Raw genomic sequence first — 11,703 nt, forward strand, 5'->3', positions numbered from 1 at the left:
GGGGGTCTCTTAAAATAAGCCTTTCCCTTTCACGGTCCGTCTGACCCCCTGGTTAAAGAGCTGTGGCCCCCGCCGTGTGCTACGCTCCCAGTGAGGGTCGAAGGGAAGCCAGCAGCACCCCCAGCCCAGGCAGCAGGACACTTGGGGGGAGCGAGCATGGCCTTGGGCTGGGTAGCGACACCAGTTTCCCGGGGGCTGGGACGTGGACCATCCACCAGACCGTCAAGTGAAATGCCCCCGTGGGGCCCACACGCCACCTGCGGGACTCGGGAACCTGGTGTCCAGATCCCGTCGGGCCGCCTCCCTTCCCGGGGAGGTGAGCCCTGGGAGCGATGCGTCTGTGTGCCGCAGTCTCCCACAGGGAGACTCGCTTCCTAGCAAACAGCCCAGCTCTGCTGGGCTCCCGGCCAGGATCTCACTTTGTCTCAAAGCTGCACAGGGAGCCTGGAAGGAGGCCAGCTGCTGAGCTCCCTCCTGGGAGAGCGGGTTCGCTGTTGTCACGAGCGGCTGGAGACCCGGGCCCTGCAGGCTGCTCCCCGTGCCTGCAGCTCCGGGTTCTTTCCCAGGGTCTGCGCTGTGCTCCGTGTGCCTGCGGGGCCCCAGGCCTGCCCCGCCCCCGCCACCTGTGCGCCCTGGTCACTCGGGTTTACTTTTCAGCTGTTGACCCCGCACTGCGTTCCTAATAGTTCGCTCAAGCAGCTGTCTCAGAGGGGACTAACGAGGAAGGTGTTGCTCACCCCGTCCCTGGGGCCCCTCCTGCCGTGCTGGGCGCTGGCTGGGGGTCCTTCTGCCGCAGACCCCGTGGGTGGAGTGGGGCTGCTGGGCGCTCCCAGCTCCTTTGTCGGAAAATCTTCAGTTTCACCTTCATTCCTGGAACAGTCTTGCTCTGGAGATGGAATTCCAGGTTTTCTTTCAGTTCACGCTCCACTGCTGCCTCCATGTTCCTCAGGAGCCTGCGTCCCAGTGGCTGCAGGCAGCCCGCCTCTGCCTCCTCCCCGCACTGAGACTGGGGCGCAGGGGCCGTGGTGGCTGCGTTCCAGGAGCGGGTTAGGTGTCGGGCCTCAGGGCTTCCCTGGCCGCAATGCTTGGGCCACTTGGCCAGTCCTGGGGGCTCGTTCCAGCAAAGTCCCCCCTAGCCCCACGAGTGCCCTGTCCTGGTGGGCGGCTGCCAGGCTCACAGACGGCAACCTCTCCCCCCACGACCCGCCGCAGGGCCTTGCCATGACCTTTGGCCTGGAGCGGGCTGTTGCCACCAAGGCAGCGAGGTTCTCGCGGACTGTGGGCAGGTGGACCTAGCGCTCCGAGGCCGTGAGCCTTGTTTATTCACAGGCTCAGAGGTGGGGCTCCTCTGCCGTCCCACACGGCTCCTGGTACAACACGTCCTGAGCAGGGAGGCAGCCCCACGCCTGCTGGCCCTGGGTGGCCGTCACGATGCCCCGCCGTCCCGAGTGTCTGCTGTTTCCTTACAAAAGGGCCTGAGGACGTGTGCCGTTGTCGAGCAAGGAGAAGGCAGCTCTTCTCAGGAGAGGCTGACCCATGTCCAAACCCAGGAGTGTTTTCCAGAGTGGCCTGGGGCTGGGGCCCACCGGGTGGCCGCTCAGAAGGAAGCACCGTCTGCCAGTGCCCCTTGGGGGAGTACAGGTTGCAGACCTGCACTTGGACCCTGACAGGCCCCTCCCCCTGCCTGGGCACCAGGCTCTGGTGTGGGAGGGGTGGTACCCAGGGGTCTGCGAGGTGCCCCCCTGGCCAGGGCAGCAGGGTGGGACTGGTTCATTCCAGCTGAGGGGGTGCTGGGGCGGAGTCTCGGGGGGCTGGCAGGAGAGGGGCGGCCGGGCCTGGGGTGCACCATGGCGTCCCCGGGTCGGAGGCTGGTCCCCCATCCCGCTGGGGAGGTGCCCTGCGCCCGCGGCCCCTGCACTCAGGCCCTGCTGGTCTCTGCAGAGGTGTCCTGGCCCCGTACGCAGTTCCCTCGGAGCTCTTGCTGGTGGAGGAGATCCCGCGGAACCAGATGGGGAAGGTCAACAAGAGGGACCTCGTCCAGCAGCTGTACCCGCAGGACCGGGGCGCCCCCGCCTGACCAGAGTGCAGTCACTGTCCCCTCTGCCCAGCCTCTCCCATCTGCACACCTCCACGTGCTCAGCACTCCTGAGGTTTCCTCCTGGGAAGCTGGTCTCCCAGGAACTCAGTAAAGCTCCACAGAGAAGCAAACGTCCCTCCTGTGCCCCCGCCCGGGGCCCATGTGGTCCACACGCACGGCACACGGAGGCCACTCTCTGCACCTGCGTGCGCGGCATGCAGGCTGGGGGTCTTTCCGGGTGGGCCTGGGGGGCAGGCATGGGTGTCCAGGCAGGGGTGTCCCCTCCACAGGAGCCGCAGGCGGTGGGGCGTCCGGCACTAGGCTTTCAGGGCCGGGGACGCAGCTCAGGCGACCAGAGGGCAGAGTGCCTGACCCTCAGGCCCCCAGCGGGGGACCTCCTGGACCAGGGCTGGGTGGACTCTGGGACGGGCCAGGTGCCCAGGTGCCCAGCGCGGCTTCAGCTCAGACCCTGCTGTCCTCACACGGAGTCCAGGTGCTCACGGTAGCCAGCGGCCAACCATGAATGGCCCTGCAGCTGCTCCCCTGACGCTTGACCCCGCCCCTCCCCTCTGCTGCTCACTCCACGACACCCCCCCGTTTGGTCATCCCCCATCCTTCCCAGACACCCACCAACCCCAGGTCCCCCGCCCTCCCCGGCCAAGAGCAGAGGTGCCCCGGGAGGCCCGTCTTGGGGACCTGGGACAGAGCCAAGCCCCAGGGGCCTCAGGTGGGGCTGGGACCACTCCCCACCCAGTGCTCACGAGGCCTGTGATCTCCCCGAAGCCAGACTGGATGTGGCATGTGCTCGAAGGAACGTCTGCCCTGCCTGGACACATGCTGGTCACCCACCTGCAGAGCAGGCTGGCCTCTCGGAGGGACCGCACTGGACGCCTTGCCCGGTGCCGTGAGCGCCGGCTTCCACTGTCCTGGGGCCTCAGGTGTCTCGTTGCAGGGTCTCTGCGTGGTCCCACTGGTTTGACCACGTGTCTGTCTTGATGCTGAAAGTTTGATTCCTGAAAACATTTATGTAATTAGTTGCTCTATGCCATAATCAATACCGAATACTTTCTGAAAAATAACGGTCATCTTCGACCAAGAACAAGACTAGGCTGGGACGCCAGCTGGTCCTTAGAACACGCCCTTCTCGGAGGCACGGCCGGCCCCGCCTGCTCCTTGCCTCCTGCGGCCCTGTCACTACCCCCAGATCCGGCTTGTCTTTCGCTCCTCATTGCAGGGGTCCTGGTCCAGCCCAGGCAGGGCCCACTGGCTAAGTCGACACGGCTGATGGTCCTGAGGATTCTGGAAAGTTCCGCTTGGCTGGAAATGGTCAGCTCGGCTGCCCTCCCTGAGGGGCTCCTGGGCACATGGGATTCAACTTGAGGGTCCCCAGGGAAGACCCGGGGCCTGGGGGGCTGCTCTTTCCTCAGACACCACCTCCTTGGAGCAGAGGGAGGCCCTGCAGTGGGGGGACTAGCCTGCCACATCCCTCTCTCTGGACGTAGACCCTGCCAGTGTCCGGGTCTCTGCAGAGTTCAGCATCCGCGTGGGCAGGTGTGGAGGGCCTGGTGAGGTGAGAGACCCAGGGGACAGGCTGGAAACAGCCACAGAAATGTCAGGCGCCAGCACCACCTGGCTCCTCGCCCTCTGCCCAGCTCTGTGGTCAAGGCCAGTGCTGACTTGAGCTCCTCCTGCTCTGACCAAGGGTAGAGGCCTTTGCCCCCTCAGAGCTGGCAGCCCCAGCATGGCCTCCTGCCTGGGGGCTCCCCGGGCACCATCAGGCCAACAGCAGGACCGAGAGGCCCAGAGTAGAGGGGTGGGGGGCAAGTGGGGCTGGACTGACCAGACCCCGCACCTCTGAGTCCACACAGCCTCAGAGCTCCAGCCTCTGCATCGAATCCCCGCCCCAGCACTGGGGCCTCGGGATCCCAGGGTCTGGGGCTCGTGGCCAGCAGTAAGACCACAGCCCCTGGTGTCCACGCTCTGTCCTCTGTGCCCCCTCCCTGCCACGGCCCCTGCTGCCTCACGCTTGGGACCTGAGGATGTGCACCCCTGGGCCCAGCTCCTCCTGGAACCTTCCTCCCAAGCCCCTCGCAGAGCGGGCAGCAGCGGGCGGTGTCACAGCCGCGGACGCCCCGCCGGGAGTGGACCCTCTCATCACCGGCCCCCGATGTCCCAGGGCCCGGGGGTGAGACTCCAGGCGTGCCAGCCAGCAGAGCCCCAGCCGCATTTACGTTTCTCTGACGGTCAGGTGGGGTCTCCCGAGCGCGTTTACTCTCTGAGCTGCCTGCTCACAGGCTTTGCCCATTTTCTGCTCGGCCACTGATACACGTGGCTTGTGTGGCTGGCCGTTTAGTGGTATGTGTTGTGCAGAATTTGAAAACGTTAATGTATTAAAATGCCTTCCTCTTTTTTAGAGTTTTCCTTGTCTGAAAACCCTTTGCTGTTCCAAGCTCTTAAATATATTTTCCCTTATCTTCTACAAGTTACAAAGTTCTGCTTTTCTCATTTAAATCCTTAATTCGTTGGAAAGAGCTGATTCCTCCTGGATGGAATAACTCACGGTCCTGGCATGGTTTTCCGAATCTTCCGCCTCCTGCACTGGCCTACCGCGGCCGCTCTCATCCGGCGGCGTGCAGGCTCCTGCCCCGTGCCACCCACCTCTCTTCCAGGACGCGCCCCACGTCCACCTCCTCCTTCTGGGCCTGCGCTTGTGCATCTGAATTTTAAGAGCAGCTTAAAATTCTTTAAAACAAACACACACCAACCCTTGCTGGAATCTTTATGGGAGATGACCAGATTTGTGGATCGATCTGGTGAGATCTGCCGTCTTTACGGAACCACATCCTCCAGGCTCGGACGGGACCAGGCCTGCTCCCGAAGGCTTCTTCACCTTCTCCGTGAGGGTCCTGTCTTTTGAGAGGGTCAGCCCCAGGTACGTTAGTTTCACTTGGAATCCCAAATGGCTTTGTTACTGAAATGGTCTGTGCGTGTTGAGCTGTGCCCTGCAGCCCTGCCGCCCCGAGTCCTTCCCCAACCACCTGACTCCTGCTGGTTCACACAGCCCTATTTCTCATTCCTCCTCTTACCGCAATGCTCTGATTGCCAGTAAAATAAAAACCAGAGGGAGGGGGTGCTGCGGTCTCCAGGCAGGGTGGTCCGCAGGGGAGTGAGGCGGACCCACACAGGTCCGCTTGCCACCACTGCCCGCCCCCGCCGCCGCCCGTTGCTAAGATGCATTGTGAACAGAGTGCTGAATTTCATTTGCATTTTTTATCTGTTAAATTGGCCGTCTTTTACAACTTTAGTCTGAATTCAGGCTCCTAACGATTTCAGAGGTGGAGATGAGCTCCTGCCCCCGGACACGCCCTCCCTGGTCGCGGGGGCGGGGCGGGGGAGGCCGGCTCACCCCCGTTCCCTGTGGCTTGCTCATCTACGGGCCCCAAACCCAGAAAGCTCGGAAGACCAAGTTGGTTTGGGTTTTATTTTCTCGCGTTTGCAGTAAGCTCATTTGGCAGATGCTGCAGACTGAACGTTTGACCCCGGAAACTCACGTGTTGAGACGCGACCCTGGTGTGGTGGTGTTGGGGGCGCCTCGTGGGTGGGGCCAGTGCTCTCTCCACGGGCCCGAGCCCCTTGTCCGTGTCAGGAGCCGGGAGCCTCACTGGACGCAGCTTTGCTGAGTCTGCAGGAGCCAACATCCCGGACTTCCAGCCCCAGCTGAGTCCTAGCGGCTGCCGCCCTGAGCAGGCGGGGCCCCGCGAGCGCATCACCAACAGCTGAGAAACTCTGAATCCCAACCCACTTTTTGCCCGCGGGCTTGGATGTGGGACTCAGGCCTGCGTCCTGCTTAGGGTTCTGAAGAGGGCCAACCTGGCCCCGGACCGCCAGGGCCTGCCGTCCCCTCGGGCCGCGCCGTCTCCAGGGTTACCAGTTGATTCAGAGTCATCACCCCCATCTATGACCCGACTCTTCTACAAAACAGGGCTCTCATCTGGTTTCAGATTTACTGGCACAGAGTCGCTTACGACTCAAGATCCCTGTCCCGCCTGCCTGGTCCTCCCGGTCACTCACCTCGCGGTCTACCTCTGTGCCCTCGTCCCCCTCCCGCCTCCTGACCCCCGGCCCTCCCCCGGTGCTGGTGGGCCGGCCCCCACCTGGCTGCTCTAGGCTTTGGTGGGAGGACCCCGGCTCCAGGCGCTGGGCGGTTTCATCTCTTCACAGTCACCCTCCTCCAGCTGGTCCCACTGTGACCCTCAGAGCACGGCCTCTGGGCTCCAGGTCTTTGAAATTCAAGACCGCTTTTGTTTGGGGCCTACGGCTGAACAGAGTCTGTCTGAACCTTTGCTTCTGGTGTTTCGGGGCCTCTTCCGCGGTGCGGGGCCGCCGGTGTCTCCGAAGGAGGCTCCTGGGGTCTGGTCACTGGGCCCAGGCCCTGCGTCCGTGTCCGCCTCACGCGGCGGTGCTGCGGGCCCTGCCTGGCGGTACTCTTCGCCGTGGGCCTGGTGGGTTGTTGGTCAGCGCCTCTCTTTACCCTGCTGGTGTTGGAGTCACGTTTCATCTGAGACCAGGACCGCTGTCTGGCTTCTGGGGTTGGTATGTAAGCGGCGGTCCCTGGGTCCCTCCTCACCACCCCCCGTGTGGCTTCTCCGTCCTTTGGCAGCAGCGCCACCAGGACTGGTGTTCTTACCTCCTGTCTGCCCACGCGTCCTGCAGTGACCGGGTGGGTGCACTTCCTGCAACGTTGACCTGTCTGGACCCGCGTTTGCGTCTCCTCCCGCCGCCGGAGGGACTTGGGGTCTGTTATTTTGCCTTCTCTTTCGTTGTCTTAATAAATCTCTTGACTTTTTTCTGTTTGCTTGTTTGGAATAAACTAAATTTCTGTTCTTTGAGGACCTTGAATTTTTAAAATACATGAAAGAAAGTCTGTGGTCCTTCGTGGGCGCGCAGCGTGGGGTCCCCACGGCCAGCGCACGGCGGGGCTGCAGCGGGCCGCAGCCTTCCCCCAGCGCCTGCCCTCGGCCTAACGTTCTTGCTTTGTTTTGGATGCAGCAATTAATAGGCTTTGTTTTACAATCGATGTTGAATTTACTGGCTCAACAGATTTCATTCTGGTAAATCTGTTCCGCGTGTCTCAGTCTCTGTCTCCTCACTCAAGGCAGGCAGGCTGCAGGACACCACTCTTCTCTGACGCCCTAAGGTCTTCTCTGTCCCCCGACACCCGCAGCGGGTCCACACGGGGGGACACTTACTCACTGCCCACGCCAGGGCCCCAGGGCCTGGGCCACATCAGAGCACTTCCAGAAAGGTCACAGGACTGGAGGGGCGAGGGTGCCCACTGGCAGGAAGGAGGAACCAGAGTGCACGGGATTCTGGAACGTTCTGGGCTGCAGCTCTGTGGGGGTCGAGCGGGGAGGTGGGGGCTCAGGCCGGCACACCCTGAAGGTGCACGGCCAGAGGGCGGTAGGCACAGCCTGGACATCCGCCCAGGACTTCTGAGCGGCTGGAGGTGGCGGCCCAGGCACCCCTACTCGGGGACAAGTGCCCACGTGCTCCCAGCTTGCAGGAGGCAGTGGGATTCAGGACCCACCAAGGAGAGTGGCTGAAAGGTGCAAGTCTCTCCAGAGAGGCAAGGAGGCCACCCACTCTGGACCTACAATCCTGGATGCCGTGGGAAGGCTTCCGCACCGTCCACCTGCTCTTGCACAACCTGGGCACAGGCCTCTCCCTGGCCTCCCTGCCCTGGCCCTCTGTCTGGAGGGGAGAGGCTGCCCACAAGGGCTCAAGGGCCCTGAGGCCTGCCCATCTCGTATCTGTCTTCTCCTCCCCGACGTGGAGGCCTGGGCTATGGGCAGAGCCTGTCCGGCCCCAGGGAGAGCAGAGGCCGATGTCAGAGGCGGCAATGTCGTCAGACTAAATTGATCACGTTACAGCGATTGATCTAATCTGAACGGTCACTAATGTGGCTTATGTGGCTGCCTGGGGCTCTTTGCTCTCAAATATTTCACCCGCCCACTTGATATTACTGAGAGACTGCGGCCCTGGAACGGGCGGGGTTCTTGGGGGATGGGTGGGGCTGCGCTGCCTGCGGGACACAGGGACCCCACACCCCTTCTGGAGCCCCAGCCCCTCGTGTCCCCTCCCCTGCCAGCACCCCTCCACCCCTCCCAGCCCTGGCTCACTCTGACGGGGTGCTGGGCAAAGGATGCCCAGGAGCAGCTCCCAGGCACAGCCCCTGGCCTCCCCTCCCCTCCCCTCCCCGAGGCCAGGAAGGACAGCCACTGCCTGGTTTGCCAGGAGCCCATCCCACCAGCTTCTTCCAGAAAGGACCCCTCCCCACTGCCCACCCAGGCCACACTCCAGGGTGTGTATGTGACAGGGACATGAAGGCCCTGCAAAATGACCTGTGTGCAGGACACTCACTGAGGGCGCCCCTCAAGACCCAGGAGCCCCACAGCAAACCGAGGGCCACCAGGGTCCAGGCAGCTCCGTGAGGAGTGCCGCCCCAGCCCTCCTGACAACCCTGCTCGCCTGCTGGAGCCAGGCTGGGGCCAGTCACAGACGGCGCCCACAGGCACAGGCGCCTGCCAGGCCGGCCGGGAGGGGGGTGCCCGGTGTGTGTGCCGCGCAAGGGGTTCTCTCCTGGGCCACAGGGCCTGTGCCTCCCCTCCCTACCTCCCAGCTCAGGGGGCCTCGGCCCACACCTCTGTGTCCCGGTCCTCAGACTGAAGGAGCCGGATGCGGGCCTGCGCCCTGCCCTGGGGCCTCGGGGTGTGTGGGCCCGGCGCAGGCCTGTAGTAGGTGAAGGTGTCCTGGAGTGGGTTTTTCCATCAAAGCCACCCTCTGGCAGTGACAGTTACACTTACAAATTGCTGTAGAACTTGACCATCTGAACCCAGACACCTCTGTTCTCTGGCCCTGCGTGCCCACCACTATGGCCAGGCCTGCTCCCTGGACTTCACAGGTCCTCACTGTGGCCTGGGGAGCTCGGGGTTCTGCTCAGGCCATTGGACTCGGCAAGAAAGGTGCCACTTGGCAGAAGCCATGCTCCCTAGACTGCAAGGGCCAGCACGTGGGAGGATCCAGCCACTGCCCTCGCAGGGCCTTTCCTGGAGCCACACTGCCCTCTGCTGGTGCCAGCAGGCATGGCGGGAGCCGCCAGGACCCCTGCTCTCCTGCTGCTGGGCGCCTTGGCTGAGCCGCCACCACTGCGCCTGGCCAGACTCTCCACCGCTGGTGTCAGGGCTGCTGGGCCAGTGGCCATGGGTCAGGAGAGGACCCCAGCCCCAGCAGCTGGGAGCTCAGAGCTCAGCGCTCAGGGACAGCCCTGCAGGGAGGCCAGGATGGAGGAACCGGGGCTCCTGGTTCCCAAATCCCAATTCCCAGGGGACCCAGCAGGCCAGGGAGGGGGTCCTGCACCCCCTCAGCTTCTCTTCTATCTTCTGTCTCTGTCCATCTGTCCGTCCATGTGTTTTGAGCACCCAGAACTTTAAAACCAGTTTGAGAATGACCATTCAGTGTGTGTTTATCACTGGCTTCTGACAAGGGCCCCCCAGACCTGACAGTGCCATCCTGGAAGCTGCGCCTGACAGCACTGTGGCCACCAGAGGGCGCGTGCGGCCCGGACCTGGGCGGTGACACCCTGCGCTCCCCAGGCCGGCCAGGCGCTGAGCCCAGGGGCCGCCAGCCTGGACTTCCGAATCTCCACGCCCCACACTCCAGCCCACCCCACTGTCCCCTCTGACCCTGGGACCCATTTAAGGGACAGGAAGCCCCTGCAGGACGCTTCCCACTCTGCCTCACCTTTGCCTGGCTCCACAGAGGACCCCCTTCACTGCCTCACCACATTGGGGTCTGTTGGTGCCTGACTGACTCCCCAGGGAGGGCGGCCTTATGAGGACGTCGATCAGGGCTGACGTCCCAGCGCCTGGAAGGGGCCTGGCACAGGAACTGTGGCGGGGGAGCAGAGGGGAGGGGGAGGCGTCTGCCTCTGCCCACCTTCTCTCCCAAGCTCCAGACCAGGCTCGAACTTGGAAACGGCCTGAGACCTGCAGTCGGTTTGTATTGGTGGTGTCACCTCAGCCCCCTCGAGCCTCCAGGGCCTCACCTGTAAAATGGGGCCCCAGAGGGATGGGCCACATGTGGGGTGAGGGCAGCACCTGGGCTTCCGGGAGCACCTGGCCACACGACCCTAGCTGACCCTCGCTTGCAAAATGGACCTGCACCACAGGCGCCCCCTGGGCTGGGGGTGGGGGTGGGTGTAACCGAGCAAGACTCTGTGGGGCCTTCCCTCCAGGGACAGACCCCTCCTCCATATCCTCTTCTGTGGCTCCTTTCTGATAACAATGGCTCGAGTGTATTTCCTGCATTTCTCAGATGCTAAATCCCCCCACCACAGGGAAGAAATTAAGTACTTGGTGACGAGAGAACATGGCCCCCAGGCCTTCTGGCGTTGGGCTGTGTGGAGCGTTGCCCGCCCGCCCCAGGTCCAGGTTGAGGGCCTGGACAGAGGGTGGCCGCAGAGGGGAGAGAGAAGGCCTGGGTGTGCAGGAGGACTGGACAGGGAGGTGACCGAGACACCAGGCGCTGGCCTGGGCAGAGGACCGTTTCCTTGTGGATGTCAGCAGTGTGCCTGTGGTCACGCAGGTGGAGGTGCCCTGTGGGCAGCTGCCAGTAACGATGCTCTCGGCTAGGGCGGGGATGTGTGTTTGTGTGCGATTTTGTATGACTCTGCATACTTCCCATAGTAAGTCTTAGCGCACTGTATAACTATAGTATTGTTCTAACGTAGATAATTGCATCATTTTTCTAAAGTTATAATAGCGTCAGTTATCTGCTGAAACGGTCGATGCCCCCCTTTTTATCATGAGAAAGCTGAAAATCCATGAACGGGAGAGGTTGGAGGGGGACAGCTCCCCGCAGGGCCGCCTGGAGAGATTCTCGCCTCGGGCCCCGCCCACTCGCCCCCCCGCCCCCCCCCCGCCTATGCAGGACCAGAGGGATGGTTCTCCTAAGGGGAGGGGGTGCGAGGGGGTCCCCCCATGGTGAAGGGTTGAACCTGGGGTTAGCTGCCTGGTACGTCGGAAGTGGGAATAGGGTTGGGAAGGGCAGGGGCGCCAGCAGGTCGGTCACCCCAAGCCCACCGTGAAACAAGTGGGCTCTTCATAAGGGGCCCGTCCCTCTTTAGGAAGGAAAGCCAACTGGCACTCACAGCCTGGGGTGGACCAGCGCCAGACAGGGCCTCGGGGCTCATGGAATCCATCCCTCTGTCTCTCGGACACAAGAGGAAACCAAGGTCTGCAAAGGGCCAGAGCTAGGACTGGACGGCAGGCCTGCGTCCCCACCCTGGGGTTGCCCTGGCCCGTGGAGGGTCCTCATCAACTTGGGGGCCACACCTCTTCCTCAGCGGCCCCTCCCTGCACTTGGGGCTCCCCCATGACTGGACCAGCTTATCCTCCCACTTGGAGACCCCCACACGCAGGAGGGTGAGCAGGAGACAGATGGCGGAGAGCAAGGCGGAGGAGGGATGGGCTCACCGGAGGCGAGCAGTGCCTGAGGTCAGCCAGGGGGACTCAGGCGCTCGGCCGTCTGCCCCTTCCACTCACCCGCTGCGCCAGAACCGCGGGCAG

At 63.1% G+C, this 11,703-nt stretch overlaps 1 protein-coding gene across 3 annotated transcripts in view; it reads left to right on the forward strand.

Moving 5' to 3' along the window:
• ACSF3 (acyl-CoA synthetase family member 3) overlaps positions 1 to 4,485 on the forward strand; it is a 36,524-nt gene extending 32,039 nt beyond the window's left edge. For 2 of the 3 annotated variants that reach the window (XM_072946818.1, XM_072946819.1), the window contains one exon: positions 1,942 to 4,485. In XM_072946818.1, the coding sequence (XP_072802919.1) occupies positions 1,942 to 2,077 (136 nt within the window). In that variant the 3' untranslated portion in view covers positions 2,078 to 4,485. The remainder of the gene's footprint in view (positions 1 to 1,941) is intronic. The other variant, XR_012062924.1, reaches the window with a different exon arrangement.
• Positions 4,486 to 11,703: the final 7,218 nt, after the last annotated feature.

The sequence above is a fragment of the Vicugna pacos genome, chromosome 21, assembly GCF_048564905.1.
Source record: "Vicugna pacos chromosome 21, VicPac4, whole genome shotgun sequence".
Classification (NCBI taxonomy): Eukaryota; Metazoa; Chordata; class Mammalia; order Artiodactyla; family Camelidae; genus Vicugna; species Vicugna pacos.